Source organism: Dermatophagoides pteronyssinus, unplaced genomic scaffold, assembly GCF_027571235.1.
Source record: "Dermatophagoides pteronyssinus isolate colony J.1.1.1.1 unplaced genomic scaffold, Derpt_VIB-CSIC_2022.12 sq0080, whole genome shotgun sequence".
Lineage (NCBI taxonomy): Eukaryota > Metazoa > Arthropoda > Arachnida > Sarcoptiformes > Pyroglyphidae > Dermatophagoides > Dermatophagoides pteronyssinus.
The window spans coordinates 1-22,686 of record NW_027461592.1 but is presented as its reverse complement, the minus strand read 5'-3'; the positions used below and the strand labels follow the sequence as shown (position 1 = coordinate 22,686).

Here is a 22,686-nt window from a genome sequence, read left to right as displayed (position 1 = left end):
CTCGCGCTCAATTTTTGTAATTTATTTTAATTTTTAGAAAAATTTTTTTTTACAAAATATAACTATTTTTGATCGGAAAAAATATAAATAATATTTGTTTGATAATTTTTTGTACATTCTGTGATGATGGAATGATGATGATGATAAAATGAGAATTTCTTTTCTTTTGTTGTTTCGGAATAAATATTGATTTTAAAAAAAAGACTAGAGTGAGATTATTCAAGTATAATTTACAATGTTTTTATGTTGAAATTCAACAAATAACGTGGCCTTAATTGTTTTGGTGATAAATAAAGAAATCTTGTTGTTGTTGTTGAGCTGCCTGTTTCAAAATTAATAGGAACTATAAAGCCTAAAATAACGAAAAAAACATTAAATTTTCTTGTTAAATTTCACATTGAAAATATCCTTACCTTTCCAAAGCAAATAATGATCATCTCGATTATTCTTCTTTTGATCATCCGATAATATAAGACAATCTTTATCACGAATAAATGTTTCATAATTTTCCTGTGTAAAAACATTTATATCATCAATTTCAATTGGATTTTCTATCAATGTTTCGCAAAGTATCCAAAAATCGTTGTTTGTTTGTTCAAAATTATTATCGTTAACGATTCGATTTGTAAGACAAACGCCCTGTAAATAGAAATGAAAAGAAGAAAAAGTTGAAACAAGTAAAGATTATTTTCATCATTACTTACATTCAACATGATTGGTAAATCTGAATGTAGCAAACAAGTTTGACCATCAAAACCATTAAAGAAAAAATTTAAAAATTCATAATTTTTTAAATGACACCATAATAGATAGGTTTTCGGTGATTTTTCCACTGTATTCCATTCAATTGAATTTGAAAATTTAAAAATTTTTAAATCTTTTAAACGACAATCATTTCGTTGTTTTTGTGGACAACCATTTAATAAATATGAAAAAATAAGATCCAATTCTTCTTTGTTCGTAAGGATTTTACAATGCCAACGAAACAATTTATCCATTGAAATACCAGATGCATTCGATAATGATTCGATTGATGAAACGGATGATTTAAATTTCATAACCAAATGAATTATTTGTTTAATCATTTCCATTGTCAGTATTGGCTTCAGTTGATCATATTGTAATCCATAGATTTTTATTTCCGAATAAAATTGTTCACTTAAATCAATCATATCGTTTAGTAATAATAATTTTGGATCTTTTTTACAATTTCTATCAGATCTATTCAGGTTATTGAATGCAATCAATTTGGATAATCGATTTAGGATGACTGTTTTTTTGGAGAGAAAAAAATGATGAAAAATTTTCAAAAAAAACAAAATATAATACTCACATAGACAACGATCAATAGATTTTGTTGTCAAATTTTTCAATGATTTTTGTTCATTGGAATCATTTTCAATTTGACGATAAAATATTTTGATATATTTTAAAACAAGTTTTTTAAAATCATCATCATTGAAAGTTGCTGTTGTTGTTGTTGATAATTCGGTAGTAATTTTTCTAAAAATTTCATCCAAATTCCATCTGCAATTCGATTCGAATCGATCATCTGATGCGTTGATCATTTCTCGAGCACCATTATAAACATCATTAACTTGATTCCAATGTTCACCGGATTTTTTATGGAAAATTTTCTTGAAATTTTCAATACTTTCTTCTTTTGAATTGAAAAATATTTTCCGTACATTTCCTTTGGTACCGACACGACCCCAACGAATCGCCAGACAATGTTTCATACCAATTGAAAGTAATTGTATTTTATAAAAATTATAAACATAATCATCATTATTTTGATAATCTAGTTTGGTAAAAATTACATCGAATGGAATTTTTGATGTTTGATCTTTGATTATTCGCCTGTTATTTAATTATTAACAAACAAAAATGGATTAGATTTTTTCTAAAACAATTTCAAAACTTACTTTAATCGATAATCCTGATCAATAGCATTAGTGATTGTTGATTGTAAATCACCATTACTTAATGGTGGAGATTGTTTAATGATAATCGAATTGGAATGATCAAAATGATTAGATTCAACGCAATTTTCATCTTTCCTCAAATTATTGATTATCGAACGCGATAAAGATTTATGTTGCGAACCAATATTCAATGTTTTTTCCATCCAATTTATTAATTGCGTAGATTTTTTTTCGATTGCAAAACGATAAAGTTCATCAATCAATTCCGATGTTTTTTCCAATTTCGCAAGCATATTCCATAGTTTTGAATATATTCGATCTGATCGATAATAATTACCCGATCGGAATGGTGAAATTAAATGATGAAATATAGTCGATTGATTAGCATCTCTTTTCAATAAATTCAATTGAATACAGGGTGATTTAGTTTGCACATCCAGCAATGTATCAATAATTTTCTGATCATTGATTAAAATTGCATGCATCAATGGTGTACGTTCATAAGAATCAATGAAATTTACGTCAACTAAAAATTTTTGTCGATTAATCGATTGTAATGAAAGTAACCATTCGACTGTTGAATGACTACGCATAATAATTGCAATTATTAACGGTGAATATTTGATTGATGAATAACGATTTTGATAACGATGATCATGTTCACCGAACGCACGATAACGTTCACAAATTGAATCTTCATTTTCTTCAATTGGATAGCTTGATAATAGATTAATTTCTTGTCGACATTCTGGTTCTTCATTTCGAAGAATTAATTCAATCAAATCAATCATATCTTTAGGTAAATCTTGATGTTCAAATATTAATTTTTTAAAACAAAGTGGTAATAAATCAACATTTTTTTCTCGAACTTTTTTCAATATATTATTCAAACCAAATGATTGTATCAAATGATTACATAGATTTGAATTCCAATTTTGAAATGCAAGCGAAAACAGATCGAAAAAAACTGTTGATAAAAGATTTTGTCGAAAAATTTGTAGAAAATCATTTTGAATTTGCATTGGTAATCGGGAACCAGTATATTTAGCAAATAATTGTAGAAAGATTCGATTATATTCTTCACCACTATGAATATTTGATCTTATCAAATTGGATGCATATGATAAACATTGTGATTTGATTGATATTTGTATCAATTCATTTAATTCATTTTGACGAATTGCTTTTTGTTCAATCAAAACGAATGCATCTGTTGAATAGAATAGAACGGAAAGGGTTAATTATTTCAATTTATTTCCTTTTTTTTTGACTTACCTTTCCAATCATTTTTGGCAATATGACAAAGTAAATTTATTTTGATATTATTTTTCAAAATAAATTCCAAATTATCCAGGATTCGATTCTTTTCCGATCGTAATAGAATCATTGTGCATTCTGTAATGATAACGAAGTGTTAAATTTTTTAAAAAACACAAAACAAAAAAATACAAACCATGATGACCATTCAAAATAGCCAATGAAAGTGGTGAATAATTATTTGAATCAATTTGATTTGGATCCAAAAATCGTAGGAAAAAATTAACACTACGTGAAAAACCAATTTTAGCTGCATAATGCAAAAGATTCATTTGATTATAATCTAAAAGATTTGAAAATTTTGCACAATCATTGATTTGTTCGAATAATTCATATGGATCTTTGGTTGCATTATTCATAAATAAATAATTGAATGCATTATATCCCATATGATCGATTGCATAAAGATCGATTTGTGTTGTTGATTTCAACAATATATTCAACATTTTGGATAATTTCTGGGAAAATTTATTATTTTCAAATGCAACATGAAGAGCAGTTTGGCCTATTAAATAATGGAAAAATCAGATTTTTTTTTAAATAAAATCCATCTTTTAAACGATTATTAAACAAACCTTGATAATTTTTCTTATTAACATTAACCCCATGATCGATTAAAAGTTTTAGCGAATCAATGAATGAATTTCGTTCAATATTTTTACAAATTAAATGTAATGAAGTATTGCCCAATTTATCAATGGATTTAGGCTGAGCACCCAAACGTAAAAAATCCGAACAAAGATTTAATGAAGAACTTTTTTGTAAATAATATGAAAAACACGGTTGATGATTATCGATTTCCAAATCTTGGATATTGATTTTTGAAGAAAGAAATGCTTCTACGGCAGGTACATTATCATTGATCAAAGCAATTGTTAATGGTGTTTGATTTGATTCATTTCGTTCATTTTGACAAGTTTGCATTCCGAATGTATCGATTAAACGTTTAACAATACGACCAGGTGCATATTGTGCTGCAAGATGAAGCAAAAGAATGTCTTTTAAAAAATCTAAATCATAAAATTTCATTATGAAATCGAAAAAATTTAAAAGTTTTTGTTCGTTAGATTCATTTGTCGTCGTCGATGATGACAGTAGATGTTCTGCAATTTTGGGAAAAAAAATTGTTTAAAATCAAAATTAACCCATTAATCGCTGCTTACTTGATAATTTTATAAAAAATTCAATCGGTAAATCACCACTTGTATTGGTTATCATTGATAAATCTTTTAGCAGATTGAAAATTTTTTTATTCTTTTCCACTTCAGCAATGATAAATTTGCCAAATGTTGAAAAATTATTATTATTATTTACAGGAAACTGTTTGAGCGCATTGGAAATCAATATTGGCCATAAATATTCATTATCGGATAATGTTTGTAAAAAACGTTCCGTTTTATAATGATCAATGAAAAATAAAGAAAATGATTGAAAACATTGATTGGAAAGTGAAAAATTTATCGGTGATATTTCGGCATTATTTTTCAAATAAATATCACAACCATTTCGTAGTAAAATATTTAATGAATTTTGTATTTCATTTATCTGCGAAAATGTTTCAAAATAAAGATCATAATCTTCGAAAATCAATTCTTAAATAAAACATACCACAGTTGGACTTGAATTTCGATATTTAGCTTCACATTTCAATAGATAATGTAACTGAAATTATAAAAAAATCAATAAAATTCAAATCCAAAATCAATCAAAATGAATTACCGAATTATTTCCTTCATAATCAGTTTTCGATAAATCACATTTAAATTTTTCTACAAACATTTGTAAATGTTCAACAGTTCTTCCTGGTCGAATCATTGAACAGGCCAACATTGTCAAATTAATTCCCGTGTCATTAATAGGGACATTAACATTGAGAATATTCCGTTCCAGAATATAATGTATAAAACCTAAATGTTGTTTCCAATATGCAGCATATATTGGTGTTAGGCCGAAAATATTTGTATCTTTAAGATTAATATTTGTTTTCAATAATAATTCAAAACATGAATGCCAATCATATGCAAGAGCATAATGAAATAGATTATTTCCAAATAAATCTTTATTGGCTGGATTGGCACCAATTTCAAGAAAATAGCCGACAATATTTGAATGTCCATTTATCACCTGTAATGTGGATTATGAAAAAATTAAGCAAAAAATTCAATTCAAAACAAAACTTACAGCATAAGTTAAAGCGCTACGATTCTTTTTATCATAAATATTGATTGTAGCTCCATGTTCGACCAACAGCCGTACAATTTCCAAATGACCAAATTTTGTTGCCAACATTAATGATGTTAATTCACCCGAATAATTTGAAGTGGCAAAATCAATTTGAATACGATTTTCAATAAATAACCGTACGATTTCGATAAAACCTTTTTTACATGCTAAATGAAATGCTGTCAATCCTTTTCGATTATATGTTTGAAATAATGATGGGATAATGTTACATTGTGATGATTCATATTGTATAATAAGATTAACATTTTGAATTCGATTATATTTTGTAGCTAAATGTAACGGGGTATTTCCTTTCCAATCACATTGACGTGCTGATACACCTAGATTGAGCAAATGTTTTAGATTGAAAAATGCTGTTTTGGAATGAAAAAGAAAATTATTATCAGATTTTTTCACTGAAGAAATCAATCATTAACATTACTTTGGCAAACAGAAGCATAATGTATTGGCTGCCATTGTTGGCAATCATTTTGATAGATTTGATCCGGTCGTATATTGGTTAAATGATAAAATATGAATGGATCTGGATTAATTGCAGCAATATGAATAGGATAAAGTTGAAGTTGTTCATTGATCAAATATTCTTCCAATATCGATTTTTGATCATTTTTTTCTTCGTTGTTGAGATTACCATTTAAAATTTGAAGAAAATTTTGAAAATTTTTACTGGCAGCGTTGGTAGTTTGGCAAATTTTTTCAATCAATAAAATTATTTGTTCATAATTTCCACATTTTAACCCGGTTAAAATGATATTATCATCAAAAATTTCTAAAAGATCATCATTATTCTTACAAAATGGTAAAATTTTTTCAATAAAATTAAATTTAACATTTTGTTTCAAACCGAATCGAACATAAGATTTATCGAGAGGAAATTCACAATGTTTACATTTTTCATAATCGATTCTATCGATTATTAATTCACAATGATCCAATTCGATTGAATCGTTTGGCAATTGATAATTGAAATTATCATTATTTTCGATATTTTTTTCAATTTCCATCAATAAACGTAATGATTTTAAATCTTCTCGTTCGATTGCTAAATGTATTGCATTTTTTCTATTCGATATTGAACAAGATTTAGATATTGAATAAAGATTTAAATCAGGATTTTTTTGTTGACCGGTGAGTTTTTCCAAAAATTCATAATCATCTGATTGGATAGCTTGGATTAATAATTTTGAATTCTGATGTGTTGATGATAATGATGATGATGATTTGATGATTGGCAGTTTAATTTTATCATTTTGATCTGTTACATTCGATGAAATGGTATTTTTCGATGTTGATATGGTCGGTGATGGCAAAGAAGTTTCATTCAGTTTTTCGTTTTTCACTTCAATTTTTGCTTTTTTCGAACGTTTTTGTTTTGAATCATTCGATATGGTTGGTGTTCGAATGTTTTCATCATCGTTCGTCGACGTCGATGTTCCATTATTTTTTGCCGGATTATCATCCACAATCGCCGTCGCTGATGGCTTTGTTGATTTGGTTTTCTTTTTAATTCCACCACCATTATGATGATCTTGTTTGATTTTAGATAAAACATCTTCTTCTTTAACTTTACCAATAATTGAAATATCCATACCATCACTAAGAACTTTACGTGGATCTGGTGGTGAATTGATTCCTTTTTCAACATCAAGTGCACGTCGAAGTATATTTAGTGCACGATTTTTTTCCGATTCGGGCAGTGAAACACCATCACGTTCACGTTTTATCGATAGGTTTGTAAGGATACATTCAAAATCAATATAATCATCAAAATCTGGCCGATAAATATTTGGATCTTGATCATTACTAAACCATTTTATACGAATTTTTCGTCCATTTTGATAGATATTATGTTGTGCACGACAAATGAAAAAACTATTTTGTTCATTACGGATGGCCAAATATTCATCGCAATAATAGATAATTATTTTGGAATTTTTTTCACCATTTCGTTCTGGATTTGAGGAGCTTTCCTGCAGTTGTTGTTGTTGTCCATTACAAACGGAATCATTATTTTTTTTGTTTAACACTTCGGCACCGTTGTTGGATGTTTTTTCTTTTTCTTCATCAGAAATTTTTCTTTTTTTCCTCCGAGTTCTTAGATTGAAACGTCTATTTTCTTCTTTGAAATCGTTATTATTATCATCATCGGTTTCGGTATCATTTTCTTTTTTTATCTGGATTTTATCATGGATGGTACCATTCCATTGTTGTTGTTTGTTACCGTTACCATTATCATTTAGACGATTTTTCGAATGATTTTCCATTGGAATATTAACGTTCGATGATGATGAATTCGACGATTCCATATTGATGATAATTTTGTTTCAAAAAAAACAATGATGATAATCTTGTTCTGATTTCGAACGAACCCGGTGTTGAAAAATTTTATTTAAACCATCGTTTTCGGGTAAACTTTTGACACAAAACACGATTTTTGAAAATGCAAATTTGAAAAACAAAACTAATTCAGTGAGAAAAACCGAAACACACGGGTAATTCTATCAAAGAATCTGAAGAGAATCTTTATGAAAAAAAAGTGTTTTTTGTTGATGTTTTTTCTTTTTTCAGTTTTTGTTATTGTTTTTTTTTTGGTTTTTTTTGTATACAGAATATACTCGTATCAGATATATCCAACAGAGGATTGTGTTATTCATTATTCGATAATAGTGCAGACGCTTTACAGACCATTATTGATTGGTGTAGTCACAATTCATAATATTTTATGCGTATCTCATAATAAGTTCAATAATGTACACAATACGTAAGAAATAGTAAATAATTGTGACCATAACCTTTTTCGAATATATGAATGAAATGATAATGATGGCTGGTGTTGTGTTGTGTTGTCAATTTTCAAGTTACAATTTTTAATTCATTGGTGGCGCTCATGTAGTAGCTGTCGATTGGATCGATCCAAACCAAACCAAAAAAAAAAAAACTCCCATATAGTCCGTTAGATGAGAGCTCAAACATTGTACCTAACACAGTGTTAAATACAGCAAAAACTGTGTATTCCTGCCAAACATAAGATGCAGATCATTTTACCGTTTTAATGTTACGCGCGCGGATATCGTTTGTTAACACATTACCCGCACACATGTACCGTTTAAAAAGCCAAAATGAAACACATAATCATTATTTGTCGGTTATGTTGTGAAAGAAAAAAAATGAAAATTCAGCACGTGTATCGATTGATTACGATATTTTAGTTTTTTTTTATTTCGAAAAAAAATCTACAATCTTAATTCTCTAAAATGTGTAATGAATATAATGATGATGATGAAGTTCAAAGAGAGGGAGACAAATTTGAAAAAAAAAATTTTTGGCAATGAAATTCATTAATGATGATACATTGATGATGTCAATGTCGTCCAAGATTATTATTCTCATCAATCGTAGTCGATTGTTGCCGCTGTTGCTGTTTTGAATTGATTTTTCGATTTTTATTTGTTTGACTTGATGTTGATGTCGATGTCGATGATGATTGTATTATTTTATCATTCATTTGACAATCAATATCATTTTGGCTATCATTTTGATTATTATCATCCGGTGCATAACCATATTGTTCAATAATATTAGCAACTTGCTGACAATTCATTGTTTGACCAGTTTGATTAACAGTTGATATTGATGGTAAATTTGGTGGTAATGGTACACCCGATTGATACATATAAATAATTAATCGTCGTAATTCTTCAATAGCATTTCCTTGCATTAAAATGAAATTTTTGGCCAATAATAATGTTGCAATTTTTGACAGTTTTCGTACCGATGGTGAATGTGCATACGGTATAACTGAACGTAATTCATCCAATGCATCATTCAAATCATGCATTCTTCGTCGTTCCCTAGCATTTATATTCAAACGTACATGCTATTTGAAAATAGGAAAAATTTTGATTAAAAATTGAAATTTTAAGTCAAATGAAAAATATCGGAAAAATTGAATGTTTTTTTTTTTGGACTTACATAGCTATCACTTACATTGATAGATTTATTTAGACGACTATTTTTTCTTGAACTAGAATTTTCAATCGATTGTATAATGGCATTACAATCGATAAAATTTGATGATTGTGAATTATCTTCGTTGTTTGGATTGTTCTGGTTGTGTTGTTGTTTTTTCATTTTGTTTTCAATTCTTTCAAGATTATGAACTAAACGAAGATTTGATTGTTGTGGATTGAACGATGATGATGATTGTTGTTTGGTTCGATTCGAACGATTCGTACCACTTTTGCTTGGATTTTTTAGCAAATTCTGATCATTGATACCGATTTCTGCTAACGAGCTGTTTGCGGCTACAAACGCATTCGTATTATACAACAAATCCGTCGGTATTTTCGATTCCATTGGTTCGATGTTTGGTAATTTTCGAACAGTTTTGGCTGTTGTGGTTGATGATGATGATTGTACAATACAATTATTATCATTGAAATAATGATGATCAATTGATATGAACTGTTGTTGCTGTTGTGATGATGATCCAATTGCCGTTGGCGTTAATGTTGAATCGTTTTGAATAATTTTGCTTGTAGCAGTGGCAGCCAATGATGGAAATGATTTCAATTTTGGCCAAATGTTATTCAAATTTGAATCGCTGGATATTGGTGGTTGTGATGATGATTCAATCGAATAACCACCACCAGCTAGAAGACTAGATGAATAGGACAGATGTTGGCCTGATGATAGTTGATGGATTTTTTCCTGATGAATTATCGAGATTGTTTGGTCAATTTCATCGTTTTTCATTGTTTATTCAGCAAAAAAAAACCACTGAAAATCAAGGCAAAATTGAAGATTTTCACTTTGAAATCGAATCGTCGTCGGTTTTGGTTGTTTCAATCGTCACATATCTGAACCACAAAATGAATAAAATCAATTCTAGAAAATTCATTTTTTTTCATCCATTTTTCATCATCAACATTCAAATAATTCGAATTGGCTACGCCTTCATTTGAACCAAAATCAAAAATAGGCGTAGCCAATTCTTTTGACAACAAATCAGAATCAAGAATTCAATCTATATAGCGATTGGTGAACCAATGAGAAAAATTCGAACGTTGTTGAGAGAAACTCACTCATCCACCAAAGTGTATCAAGTTTATTCTTTTATTGTGGTTATTATCCCGGGTAAACATAAAAATTTCCCGAAAACAACCCGAACGGGAAACTCATAAAATAAGTGATCATATCAAACAACAATTGAATTGAGAATCTCTGAACAAATTGAACAACAAAGATTTAATCAAAAAAAAATGTGAAAATAAAACAGTTTGAATTAGGGGGGAGAAAACACGTTTTGTCATCATTTTGTCTTTGGTTTCAAACGAATGAAAAAAACCCCAAACGACAACGAAAACGACAAAAAATTCTTGTTATCATCATGTATGGTTGATGATTCTATGGGAAAATGAAAGCTCATTGAAAAAATATTAATGGATGATTAAGTTGTTGTTGTTGTTCGGATCCCGATCCTGACCCGATCTCTTGGGTGTTTGGATTCTTCTCAGTTTTTCGTTATTCGTTTCATTTTTTATTGTTCCGATCAGATTTGTCACGCTTGTTGTATGTATGGAATCAATGAATGGATGGATCACATTTGTTCAAACAATCGAGGTGGGGGTAAGAGATGTGTTCATTCATCCATTCATAGTTTGAATACATTACACATCGACCGCAACCAACGAAAAAAAAACCTCCTGCATACTTACTTATTATATTACCAACAAACTAACGTAAAAAACTGGTAGTCACTGTTTTGTTGTAATCATGTTTAATGTTTGTGTGTGCCCGATAGCCATCCGCATCATCATAATAATTGACTTGTGTATTATTATATAGCGCACTGATTTTACTTACTTACTTGCTTGTTTAAATACACAATGTCATTACCCGAAAAAAAAACAAGATAAAACCGAGATTTACAACAACAACAAAAAAAGTGTCATATTTAATAATGATAATAACATTTTCGAGCAAGGAAGGAAATATTAAAATTCGAACGATAATGATTCGAACGAAAAAATGTTGATTCGAATTGCGCATGCGAATTATGAAGAAGCCAATTTTCAATCCAAAAATTTTTGGTTTTGATTTTCCAAAAAAAAAAACATTTGTAATTTGTGAATGTTTCTTTGGTTAATCGGTTTATTTTTGTAATAAAAATAAATCTTTTACAGCAAAAAAAAACTAACTAAAATCACACTGAATAAGAATGGTCTGTTCCATCCAAAATGAATGAAAATCGAAACATTTTTTCTTTCTTTTGCTGGACCGAAAAACACAAAAACCACTTTCAATCTGATTATTATTATTATTATCGTTTTTGGATAGGAAAAAAAGTTGACAGATGTGACTGTTTGATATCGAATGATGACTGATGAAACACGTGCCACACAGTGGTGTTGTTGTTATTCAGATTTAATCAGCTTGGAAATTTGATTTGAGTTTTTTCGATTAATTCAATAAAAAGTTACGCTTGTCAAGTCGAATCAAATCAAATCATCCAAAATCAACATCATCATTTTTCATGAATGTTGTTTTCGATGACGAAGTATATCAATATTGGATTGAAATGATAATTTTTTATCACAATGTTGACAATAATATTGATGTTTTGAATCGCTGGTTGTTTTGTCATTATCATCTTGTTCGGTTTTTGATTTCTTCGTCGTCGAACAAGATTCTTCATGTCGAACCTGTTCGATTGGTGTTAGATGATATTTTTGTTTACAATGAGCACAATCGAACCATCGACGATTATCGATTATTGGACAATCGATTCCGGTTTGTTTTAAACTTTCAATTATTGATATGATTGGGTTAAAATAGGGGAAAAATTTTTTCGAACACAAAAAACTTACCAGTTAAAATTGATGAATAAATAATGAAAACCACCTTTGTTTGATGAAGATTGATTTGTCGTTTGCTGATCCAATAAAAATTTCACCAATTTATTATCCATCGAATCTTTACGTAAATCTTGAATGTTTTGCGAAACATTTGAATAAATTTGTTTCAAATCGGCTGACAGCAAACGTTTTTGTGCATATTTTATTCGAAATTTCCAAAACATTTTGATTTTTTCAATAAAATTTTGTTTTAATTGGAAAAGATTATTTTCATCGTCGCCATTATCATCACCATCGCCAAGCTTACCACCATCAACATTATCATCTTTATTCAAATCTGGCCAAAAAAAAACATTCTTTTCTATTTCGACTCAATAGAAAACAACAACAACTCACCTTTACAAATCAATGTTAATAATTTTTCCAATTCAATTCGTATTTTTATTGCTTCAATCAAAAGATCTTGTCCATCTTTTGAATGTTTAAATCGAATTTCCAGCCAATTATCAAATATAATTCGACTACAATCCAAATTTGTATCAATTTCTTGACTGGATAACATTAATGAATGTATCGATGATAAACGATAACAATTACAAATATAACTTTTATTTGTTTCAATAAATGATATATAACCAAGTAAGCAATGATCATTTGATAGATTACCCATTTCGCTTGATTCAATTCTGGATGATGGTTGTAATGATTCAGGTTCACTATAATAAATACTGGATGGATGTAAAACAACAAATGGTTTTTCCTTTGTATGAAAAATTTGATCCGATCCACATTGATAGGAATTATCTTGATCAGCGATAGCCATTTGTGGATAAAAACTTAGCAAAATAATCGATTTGATCAGATTGAATTCTTCTCGTTTTAATGAATGTTTTTGTTCAGTGTCCTGTATCATCAAAGAAATCAAATGCGAAATGATTTTTAATTTGAAAACAAAATTAAAGTTTTAAAAATTGATTAACCAAACCTTGATATAATGCGAATCGAATAATAAATTAAATTCCAATTCTTTATAATCTTTATAATGATTATCATCATCATCATAATCGATATTTCGTTCATCACCATCGATACTATCGACATCCGCTCGTAATAATCTTCGTTTTTTATTATTTCGACATTTTTCAACTTCGATTTTTAATTTTTTAAATAATTTTCTTTCTTTATGTTTTTCAATTCTTTCGATTTTGCTCAACGATTCTGTTGATTCACGATTACTTCGCGAATCAATCAGACCATTATCTTTAAGTATATCTTCAAATTGTCTTCGTAATTTGGTTATTTCATGAAAACGTTGTTCTTCAAAACCTAATTTTCGACACCAAGAACGTATGTCCACTGAATGATGATGATTCGAAGCTTTCATCGTAAGCCATTGTTTATAAAAATTCATACTACTAAACATATCACCATCAATTGAAAGCATTGATTTTCTTTCATCCAGCATTTCTCTATCATTTCTTGAACGTATAGTGGTCATTGATTGAACACTCAGACAAGCGGCCATTGATAATGTATATTCGGAAAGATTAATACAAACAGATAATATTAGCATTTTTCCAATAGGAATATCAACGGGCAGTTTTGATAAAATTCTTCCCAAATATGTTATATTTTCATTTTCATCCAACGTACCATAATTGATCAGATATTTTATTGTATTTTCAATGACCATCGTGTTCGGTGGTTCAATAAATGGAAATTTACGAACATCATTCAATCCCATTGAAATCATATTCAATATTAATGATTCAAGGGAAATACGTTGAATTTCAGGTTTGGAAAAATTTTCGAAATTTTCAAAATCATTTCGGGAATAAAGCCGAAAACAAATACCGGGTCCAGTACGACCAGCACGACCTTTTCGTTGTTCAGCCGATGCTTTACTAACCCAAATTTCTTGTAAACGATGCATACGTATTGATGGTTCATAATACATTTGTTTATGTTTACCGGAATCGATTACAAAACGAATACCATCGATTGTAATCGATGTTTCAGCTAAATTTGTTGATAGTATACATTTACGATAACCATCGGGACAAACATCGAATACTTTATCCTGTTCCGATAATGATAATGCACTATGAAGATAAAGAATTATCCATCGTTTATTTTGCGAAGAATATTCTTTCAATTTTTCACCGATGAATTCAATTTCAGCAAATCCACTTAAGAATACGAGTACATCACCCCTTTCTTTACGTGAAATATTTGAAAAAAGTTACGTTTTTTCAACGTTTAAAAAAACATCAAATCAAATCAAACAAACCTGACGATGGATACTGTGTATCGATATGTTGAAGTATTTTCAGATACGGATCGGGATTTATTTTATTTGTGGCTGCTTTGAAAATATTCACTTTATCCGGTGGAAAATATTCAGTTTTAATGGGGAAAAGACGACCAGGTACTTTTATAACAAAACATTGACCAAAATAATTTGAAAATAATTCACAATTTAATGTTGCTGACATCAGGATTACTTTGAGATCATTTTTTCTTTTATGCAGCAAGCATTTGATGGCACCAAGTAAGAAATCACTTGTCAAATGACGTTCATGAATTTCATCCAAAATTATTACATCATAATTCGATAGTAATGGATCTTCAATCATTTGACGTAATAATAAACCTTCGGTCATGAAAATAATTTTCGTAAATTTAGTTTTGTTTTTTTCAAAACGAATTTGATAACCAATTTCTGAATTACCCGATTGATTGTCGGCTGTTTCAAATTTCAACCGATTACATAATGCAATACAAGCTATTCTTCTTGGTTGTGTACAACAAATTCTTTGATAACCATTTCGTAGAAGATATTGTGGTACTTGTGTTGATTTTCCACAACCAGTATCACCGGCAATCAATACAATCGAATTGGATTCGATTTTCGTCAAAATTGTTTGTTTATATTCATAAATTGGTAAGTTTTTTTGAAATTCAAAAAGTTTTTCTAATTTTTTCTGTTTTCTTTTCAGATTAAAATCAACAAATGTTATTAAAATATTTCGAAATTCCGTCAATTCTTTACGAGAAACGTTGACATTTTCAAATTCATTTTGTCGTAATCGTTCTCGTAATTGATCAATATTTTTCCATTCTTTAGGAATTTTATCTTGTAATTCTTCAATCAAACGATTGTATTTATCCGGATTATCATCCTGATGACAAGTTGCTGTTTTGGCTGATTTTTTTTGCAGATATTTCTCGAGGAAAAACCAAAATTCATCCATTTGTAATCTATTGAATTCATAATTGAAAAATAATTTATTTAAATAAAATTTTTTATCACGAAATGTTTTTATTGACATTTTTCGGGTTTTGTTTTGTTTTTTTTCCCGAAATAACGTCATTTGTGTGTGGAATCCCTCAAGTCACATGTTCGAAATGTGTGTTCGAAAAATAAACAAATATCATCATCATGGCCATGAAAAACGGGAAAAAATCATCGATCAGACGATGTAATGTTTTCAAATGTACGTTGATGCCGGCTACCAGCGAAACGACGAAAAATGATGAAAAAATCACTAAAGAATCTACTACGGATAGAATAACGACCATAAACAAACGACCAAATAATAATAATAGTTTTTATATGAAATGTGCAAAAAAACGCCAGGATAAAGGTTTAGTTATTCTTCCACGTAATATTGAAACAAAAATTTATAAAATGAAAAAAATTTTACAACGTAAAAATTTGGATCCAAATGAAATCCGACTGATTGTTAGGAAAAAACGTCGTGAAGAAGAAAATCGTCTTCGTTATGACAATAAACGCGTTTGTTTTAAATGTCGACAACCTGGGCATTTAGTATCGGATTGTCCATCAATTGATCAATCATCCGATGACCGAAATGAATTGACAAATATTTGTTATTTTTGTTGTTCAAATGAACATAAATTATCTGAATGTATTAAATATCGAAAACAATTGAAACAACATTCAGCCAATGATATTAATTTACCATTTGCAAAATGTTTTATTTGTCATCAAAATGGACATTTAACAAGAAATTGTTCAATGAATAAAAATGGTGCATTTCCAAATGGTGGTAAATGTCGTAGTTGTGGTTCAATTAATCATACGCTAAAAGAATGTCCAAAAAATAAAACCAAATTCGAAGACGAAGAAGAAATTTTATTGCCAACCTTAAACGATGTTGGCTGTAGTGTTGATATTGATGAATTTTCAATGGAAAAATCCATAAATCAAATTATGGAAAATAAGAAAATTGTAAAATTTTAACCATAAATTAAAATGCATATTTTTCAATCAAATTACGTAATTGTTCAATTTCTTGATCATTTTGTTGTTGTTGATCGATAAATTTCCAAATAAATGGTTTAAGTTGATCAATTTCAGCTTGAAATATTTCATTTTCTTCCTTTGAATAAACAAATAAAAGTCGTAAAGAAGCGATGATCATTTGTTTAATTTCTTTTTGATGATCATCATCATTGATTGCAGCAAAAGTTTGAAATAAAAATTGAATCAATTGACTAACGGTTTGTTGAATAGTTTCGATTGAATCGATAATTTCATTGGGATTTAATTGTAGTTGATCATCTTCAGGTACATTGTCCAGGTCAACATTTTTGATTAAAGTGAACAGAATATATTCGAAAATCATCAGACATCGTGTATAATGTTCCACTATTTTATCGCCAGGTCGATTCGTTGTATGCGATGACCAAATAATTTCCAATTCAATCGTTATCAATTTGAGTAATAATCGAAAAAATTTTGAATTCGTCGTTTCCCATCGTTTAAGCTTGATCCAATCAAAACCTTTACATTTCATAGTTAATTCCGAGGAAAATTCGATAATTAAATTTCTCAGATCATCATTGAGTCGATTTTGAAACAAAATAAACACTTCATCGCGAATGATTTGTATCCATCGGGTATCAATAATTTGATGATCATCATCATTGTTCCAAGGACCATTCCGGATGATAAAACCAATCAATCTGCATAAATGAAATTTTTTCATTGATTTATCGTTGACGAAAAATTTGGATATTTTTTCCATAAATTTTTCAGCATTTTCTTTACATTTTGAATTGTTGATCAATTTGATAATTATATTCGATATTCGATATTCCCATTGATTCCCGCTGGTATAACATTTTAGGATTAAATTTTCAAAAAATAAATCCAATAAAAATTCTTCATCGAAAAATGATAAATTTTCCGATGATGAAACAATATAATCTAAACAATCGAAAATAGTTTCCATTACTTTTGGTTGAATTTTGGTCGGTTTCATCGTTTCTTCTTCATTTGATTTGGATAATAATATTTTACAAAAGATTCGAACAAATTCGCATTTTTCATTCGAATGTTTAACAATTTCTTCGAAAAAATATGCCGAAATATAGATGGAAAATTCATATTCTTGTTCATTGTCATTGGAATATTTTTTAAGAGATTCAATAAGAAAATTATCATTATCATTAATCAATTGAAATATTGTTGTTTTTTCTTCTTCATTAAGATTTATTTGCTGTGATAATTGTTTACCGATGAATATTAATGCTGCTATTTTTTCGGTATTTGTTTGAACATTTTTCAACGCTTGAATAATTAGTTGATGACCAGTATTCATTTTTGAATTTGTTTTAAAAACTTGAAAAATTTCAAATTTGAACAAATTATTCGCTCACATGCATGTTCGAAATGAAAATATGAAAGCGACTAACGTCATCTGGTGGCTAGAAAAGAATTTGAAAAATAGATTCGAAAAACAAATGTTCGATTCCATTCATAAACAATGTTTATTTACTTCCGTGGAACTTGGATTTTTTTGATTTTGTTTTTTCACATTTTGAGATAAAAATTTTTCAATTTTTTTCTCGCCGAAAAACGGTTTTTTTTGTTTCTCATTTCAAATTATGAACACAGCTGCCTGTATAACTATAGTGGAACCGATTCTTTTGATTCATTCAATTCAAATCGTCATTATCATCATTAAAATATTGTTTATTCAAACAACATTATCATCCTAATCATCCTAATCATTTCATGTAAAAGAGGAGATAGAGAACAAATCAAATGTTGCATGTGTATTGCACCACCACCACCACCACCAACTTATATGGCTAAATATGTTTGGAAAAAGAGCAAATGGGTAAATATATCTCCTGCCTTTAAAGACATTTATTTAGTTGATGAAATCTATTTATTTACTCTCACACAGAGAGAGACAGACTGTCTATTTTTTTTTATATTCATTGTAATAAATTTGAATCCAGAAGAAGAAGAACGGAGAAGAAGAAAATCAAGAAATAAAAATGCAAAGATGATAATAATGATGGGTGAAGCAAACGACAATCAAAAATAAATAAATATACACCATGTGTGCGTGTATGAATGAATGAATGAATGAAACGCATCATATTCGGTTAAATAATCGTGATGTAAATGTCTATGCATATCACACACACTGTGCTGATTTCAACATCCATTGCCAAATTTCAATCCTTAATGTTGAAAAAAAAGAAAAGCAAATGAAAAACCAAAAACTATATTCAATTAACAACGATAGTGGTAAACAATGTCGGCATCGGCAACGATGGCGACGACAAACATCGATGATAACGTTGTTGTCGTTTACATTTTGGCAAAATTGTTCTTGTCTCCTTAAACAACAACAACAACAACTATAGAAGTAATTAATATCATCAGAAAGAAATGAGAGTATAAATTTTCTCTCTATAGCAACATATTGTTCATCATTAGTTTTATTTATATTCGTTTTTTTTCAGTTATTCAGAACAAACGATTTTTTTCCGAAGTAAATCAATTTTCATAAAATCCGCAAAACAAGCCGAAAGAGAGAAACAAAACAAAACAAACAAAAACAAATCGGCGTTTCATCGGTGATTCTTTGATTGGTGATTCTTTCAACCAAAAAAAAAAATCTTCAGTTTTGAATCTGGTCAAACGAATTTAGTTTACATTTTTTTTCTTTCTCAAATCTCACCTGTGATTCATTTCTTTTTGTGTGTGTTTTTTTCTTCAAATTTGAAAAAACAACAACAAAGTGATGACTTCAATACAGAAAACAATCGAACATCAACAACCGCAACAATCTTCAATTCAAGTTGTACGAACGTAAGTCATTTCAATTTGATTTCAGACAAAAAAAAACAGGAATGTACACGCAGAAAATTTGACATTTTTCAAATGTGTTGGATCATTTCTTTTTTGTTTTGTTTTTGGATAATGAAAATTGATTGAGCTACAAATAGAATCAGGAAAACATAGTAAATATTGTTCAATAGTTTGGAAAATAACAAACAACAAACAAAAAATGTTTTCAAGTCACGCAAAGACAACACACACACACACACACAGAAAAACGTCAAATAAGAATCAAATGTCAAATATGATTCTTCCACTATTTAATCAATATTCTTTAAGAATATTTTCTCCTCACTTTTTTTCTCCTTAATCTCTATTTATCATAATATCAGTATAATTGGTATTTTCCATTTAAAATTCAATGAAATGAATGAATGAATGGCTAATGGTAAATGGGTCATTTGATCAAATCGATCGATTGGATTGATTGACAAATCAGCTATACAGAGCGAAAAAAAACGGATTGATAATTTTTTTTTGTTTATAATGTAACCTGATTTATTTATTTAAAGATTTTGTTGTTGTTGTTTTGATGATAATCGAGTGTTAAACAAAAAATCTTCTTGTTTGTTTTTTTCCCCAGTTATTCTCGAGCCACACCAGGATTTAAGAGAATGAGCCTTGATTTCTATTGAATCTTTTTCATTTTTTCTATTGAAAAAAAACATGCGTCGTTCCAAAAATTCGGTCAATATTGGTTGGTCCCGGTTTTTTTCTTTTTTTTGTTGTTTTTACCCAAAACCAACTATAACCGGACTACTATACGGTTATTATGTTTATATGTTTTTTCATGCGAAACACACACAAAAAACCTGCATAATAATTTTCTCTTTTAGTTTCTTCTGTTTTTTTGTTTTGTTTTAAATCTATATCTTTTGAGTTGTTGTTGTTTTTTCTCAAAAATTGAATTTCCCGAACAACAACAACAAATTCCGTTTTGCTCAATTTACAGTTGTTTGTCCGGAAAAAAATATGTCTCAAATTCGATGATGATGATGACGTGTCGAAAATCTTTAAATAAATTTGACATTTTCATCTAAAACAAAAAACAAATATCAAATGATCTTTCTTTGATTTCAATTCATTCATTCATAAAAAAATGATTGAATCTAAAACATAATCAAATGTGATCAATGATAATCGATGATATTCGAAAATCTATGATTCTTGATCTCAAAACACACAGATTATTTGTCCATTTTTGTTTTTCTTTCGCCCTTTTTTGACCATTATGAATGGTTTAATAATAATGATAGTAGACATTAGTAACATTTTAAAAAAACAAATCTAATAAGCTAAACAAGTCTATTGTGATTAAGACAATAAAATTAAGTCAAAAACAAAAAAAAACAAAACAAATTCTGTAATAAATGGTTTTTACATCATCATCGATTGTATCAGCTACTACATCTGCTGTACCACGTTCAAAATCATCATTAGATACATGGCCAAAATTTTATTTGATTGAAGTACCAAAACGTGTTGCATTTACTAATCTAGAATGTGGACAGTAAGAGAATATAGTTGTTTGTTTGTTGTTTGCTGTGAAATTTATTTGAATTTTGACTGAAACTAATTCCTAATTCTTTTCTTGTTTGCTTCTTTTTTTTTGCAGAAATATGGACAACGAAGAAGATAATCCATTTCGACCGGGCTCAGAATTAAGCCGTGAAGCCGATATAATTGTTAATCTAATCAAAGAAGGTAAACCAATTACACCAACGGGTGATATAATAACCGCCACCGGTGCCAACAATTCAAATGTTGCCGCTGTCAACAACAGTAATAGCCAAACACCACAAAAGCAAAAAGAAGAAATTCTAATCAAACAACAAACACATTTAGTCAATGATGATAAAGATGGTCAAATAAATACAAAAATTCATAATAATAAAAGCAATAATAATAATAATAATATAGAACCAGGACAAATTGAAATTCAACATGGAATTATTGTTGCAAATAATGTTGATAATAATAATATGACAACAACAGTCGAACAGATTAATCTTAAAAAGAAACGTAAATGTTGTTCACTTATTTAAAAAAACCAACAAAAAAAAAATGTGTGTCAAGAATGGATTCACAACATCTAATTTTTCTTATCCCCAAAACAAGTTTTTAATTTCAAAAATTATCAATATATGTTAACAACACATCAATAATGTCATCATTATCATATTATCTTATGGATTTTTGTTCCGCCAATCACCCTGATTGATAACCAAATCATCATCATCATCATCAAATCAATAAAGTTTTGATCATAAAAGAAATAGGATCATCTTTGATCAAACATTTCTAAGCATCCCTTTCAACGAAAAAAAAAAGAAGAAAATCATCAATATTCATCATGAAAAAAAATCTATTATTTATTCATTTTTTTCCCCTTCGATATTAATTTCTTTTAAATAATATGATTTACACACACACACACACCAAGGATTATAACGATGATGCTAAATGAAAAAAATTGATATTTTTTATCCATCTTTGATTGATATTTTGATTGATATTTTTTTCTGTTTTGTTGTGTTTGATTTCACTACCGCCATTCATTCATTCATTCATTCATTTTAGATTCACAATGAAAACAAAAGTTGTCGATTTTGATAAACAAACTTGTCAACGTTATGTATGTTCTTTTTTCTTTTCATTTTTCATTTTTTTTGTTTGTTTTTGATTGACATTTTCGATTCATGTTCATTCTCTTATTACCCCTCCTTCCTTTGTTTAAGTGCATCTATTCGAGATTTTTTTTTCATTTTAGTTTACTGTTTTCATCGTTCATTCAAAAAATTGTAAATTATTATTTATCTGAATATTTTCAATCATGTTTTTTTTGTTTTGTTTGTTTGGTTTGTTTTCAATTTAATTTGATTAACACAAAATACAATACATCTAAATGAAGGAAAGAGAAAGAAACAAAATGAATGGAAAAAAAACAATTACAAATCTTGTCTTAATCGTAATATTACAAACTATGGAACGTAAATTTTAAACGAAAGAAAGAAAAAAAAATTAAAATCACTATTTTTTGTTTTCAGAATTATTATTATTGATGAATGTAAATGATGATGATGATATTGATGAAATTAATAAAAAATATTAATGTACTTTGATTGATGTGCGTTGTTGTTGAGTGCAGAATTCAAGCGAAACAAAAAAACAGGCA

At 28.6% G+C, this 22,686-nt stretch overlaps 6 protein-coding genes across 8 annotated transcripts; 2 read left to right on the top strand and 4 right to left on the bottom strand.

The window, feature by feature from the left end:
• Positions 1-7: 7 nt before the first annotated feature.
• LOC113794215 (uncharacterized) lies at positions 8-8,088 on the bottom strand. The gene is made up of 13 exons (XM_075824387.1): positions 5,908-8,088; positions 5,424-5,839; positions 4,962-5,366; positions 4,851-4,904; positions 4,406-4,787; positions 3,818-4,345; positions 3,379-3,747; positions 3,201-3,320; positions 1,926-3,135; positions 1,334-1,860; positions 705-1,270; positions 414-639; positions 8-352 (listed from the first exon to the last, which is right to left on the bottom strand). Exons 1-13 carry the CDS (start codon positions 7,790-7,792, stop codon positions 231-233), a joined length of 6,810 nt encoding a protein of 2,269 aa, XP_075680502.1. The 5' UTR covers positions 7,793-8,088; the 3' UTR covers positions 8-230.
• Positions 8,089-8,717: 629 nt separating this feature from the next.
• LOC113794218 (uncharacterized) lies at positions 8,718-10,395 on the bottom strand. 2 transcript variants are annotated; one of them, XM_027344320.2, is made up of 2 exons: positions 9,474-10,395; positions 8,718-9,363 (listed from the first exon to the last, which is right to left on the bottom strand). In XM_027344320.2, exons 1-2 carry the CDS (start codon positions 10,239-10,241, stop codon positions 8,848-8,850), a joined length of 1,284 nt encoding a protein of 427 aa, XP_027200121.2. In that variant the 5' UTR covers positions 10,242-10,395; the 3' UTR covers positions 8,718-8,847. The 2 variants fall into 2 exon arrangements, with proteins under 2 accessions (XP_027200121.2, XP_027200120.2); XM_027344319.2 differs by having other exon boundaries at positions 8,719-9,363; positions 9,459-10,391.
• A 1,624-nt stretch (positions 10,396-12,019) lies between these two features.
• LOC113794214 (putative ATP-dependent RNA helicase DHX34) lies at positions 12,020-15,747 on the bottom strand. The gene is made up of 5 exons (XM_027344315.2): positions 14,634-15,747; positions 13,329-14,560; positions 12,740-13,247; positions 12,356-12,680; positions 12,020-12,290 (listed from the first exon to the last, which is right to left on the bottom strand). The coding sequence occupies exons 1-5, from the start codon at positions 15,715-15,717 to the stop codon at positions 12,020-12,022; spliced, it is 3,420 nt and encodes a 1,139-aa protein (XP_027200116.2). The 5' UTR covers positions 15,718-15,747.
• Positions 15,748-15,785: 38 nt separating this feature from the next.
• Positions 15,786-16,645, top strand: LOC113794222 (uncharacterized). The gene has a single exon (XM_027344323.2). It carries the CDS (start codon positions 15,786-15,788, stop codon positions 16,608-16,610), a length of 825 nt encoding a protein of 274 aa, XP_027200124.1. The 3' UTR covers positions 16,611-16,645.
• Positions 16,325-18,220, bottom strand: LOC142646161 (uncharacterized). Its single transcript, XM_075824388.1, has one exon. It carries the CDS (start codon positions 17,971-17,973, stop codon positions 16,618-16,620), a length of 1,356 nt encoding a protein of 451 aa, XP_075680503.1. The 5' UTR covers positions 17,974-18,220; the 3' UTR covers positions 16,325-16,617.
• Positions 18,221-18,360: 140 nt separating this feature from the next.
• LOC113794225 (uncharacterized) lies at positions 18,361-22,633 on the top strand. 2 transcript variants are annotated; one of them, XM_027344328.2, is made up of 3 exons: positions 18,361-18,495; positions 18,565-19,481; positions 21,127-22,633. In XM_027344328.2, the coding sequence occupies exons 2-3, from the start codon at positions 19,414-19,416 to the stop codon at positions 21,554-21,556; spliced, it is 498 nt and encodes a 165-aa protein (XP_027200129.1). In that variant the 5' UTR covers positions 18,361-18,495; positions 18,565-19,413; the 3' UTR covers positions 21,557-22,633. The 2 variants fall into 2 exon arrangements, with proteins under 2 accessions (XP_027200129.1, XP_027200128.1); XM_027344327.2 differs by lacking the exons at positions 18,361-18,495; positions 18,565-19,481 and adding an exon at positions 20,424-21,021.
• Positions 22,634-22,686: the final 53 nt, after the last annotated feature.

What these genes read in the sequence shown, in the direction of transcription:
- LOC113794215 (XM_075824387.1), bottom strand. Translation starts at nt 7,792, where the DNA reads ATGGAATCGTCGAATTCATCATCATCGAACGTTAATATTCCAATGGAA. An exon ending in ATTATGAAGGAAATAATTCG is followed by an intron (nt 4,905 to 4,961) that starts GTAATTCATTTT and finishes TTATAATTTCAG; the next exon opens with TTACATTATCTATTGAAATG. An exon ending in TGCCAAAAATGATTGGAAAG is followed by an intron (nt 3,136 to 3,200) that starts GTAAGTCAAAAA and finishes TCTATTCAACAG; the next exon opens with ATGCATTCGTTTTGATTGAA.
- LOC113794218 (XM_027344319.2), bottom strand. Translation starts at nt 10,241, where the DNA reads ATGAAAAACGATGAAATTGACCAAACAATCTCGATAATTCATCAGGAA. An exon ending in TCAATGTAAGTGATAGCTAT is followed by an intron (nt 9,364 to 9,458) that starts GTAAGTCCAAAA and finishes ATTTTCAAATAG; the next exon opens with CATGTACGTTTGAATATAAA.
- LOC113794214 (XM_027344315.2), bottom strand. Translation starts at nt 15,717, where the DNA reads ATGACGTTATTTCGGGAAAAAAAACAAAACAAAACCCGAAAAATGTCA. An exon ending in TACACAGTATCCATCGTCAG is followed by an intron (nt 14,561 to 14,633) that starts GTTTGTTTGATT and finishes TTTCACGTAAAG; the next exon opens with AAAGGGGTGATGTACTCGTA. An exon ending in TTATTCATCAATTTTAACTG is followed by an intron (nt 12,291 to 12,355) that starts GTAAGTTTTTTG and finishes AATAATTGAAAG; the next exon opens with TTTAAAACAAACCGGAATCG.
- LOC113794222 (XM_027344323.2), top strand. Translation starts at nt 15,786, where the DNA reads ATGGCCATGAAAAACGGGAAAAAATCATCGATCAGACGATGTAATGTT.
- LOC142646161 (XM_075824388.1), bottom strand. Translation starts at nt 17,973, where the DNA reads ATGAATACTGGTCATCAACTAATTATTCAAGCGTTGAAAAATGTTCAA.
- LOC113794225 (XM_027344327.2), top strand. Translation starts at nt 20,882, where the DNA reads ATGGTTTTTACATCATCATCGATTGTATCAGCTACTACATCTGCTGTA. An exon ending in ACTAATCTAGAATGTGGACA is followed by an intron (nt 21,022 to 21,126) that starts GTAAGAGAATAT and finishes TTTTTTTTGCAG; the next exon opens with AAATATGGACAACGAAGAAG.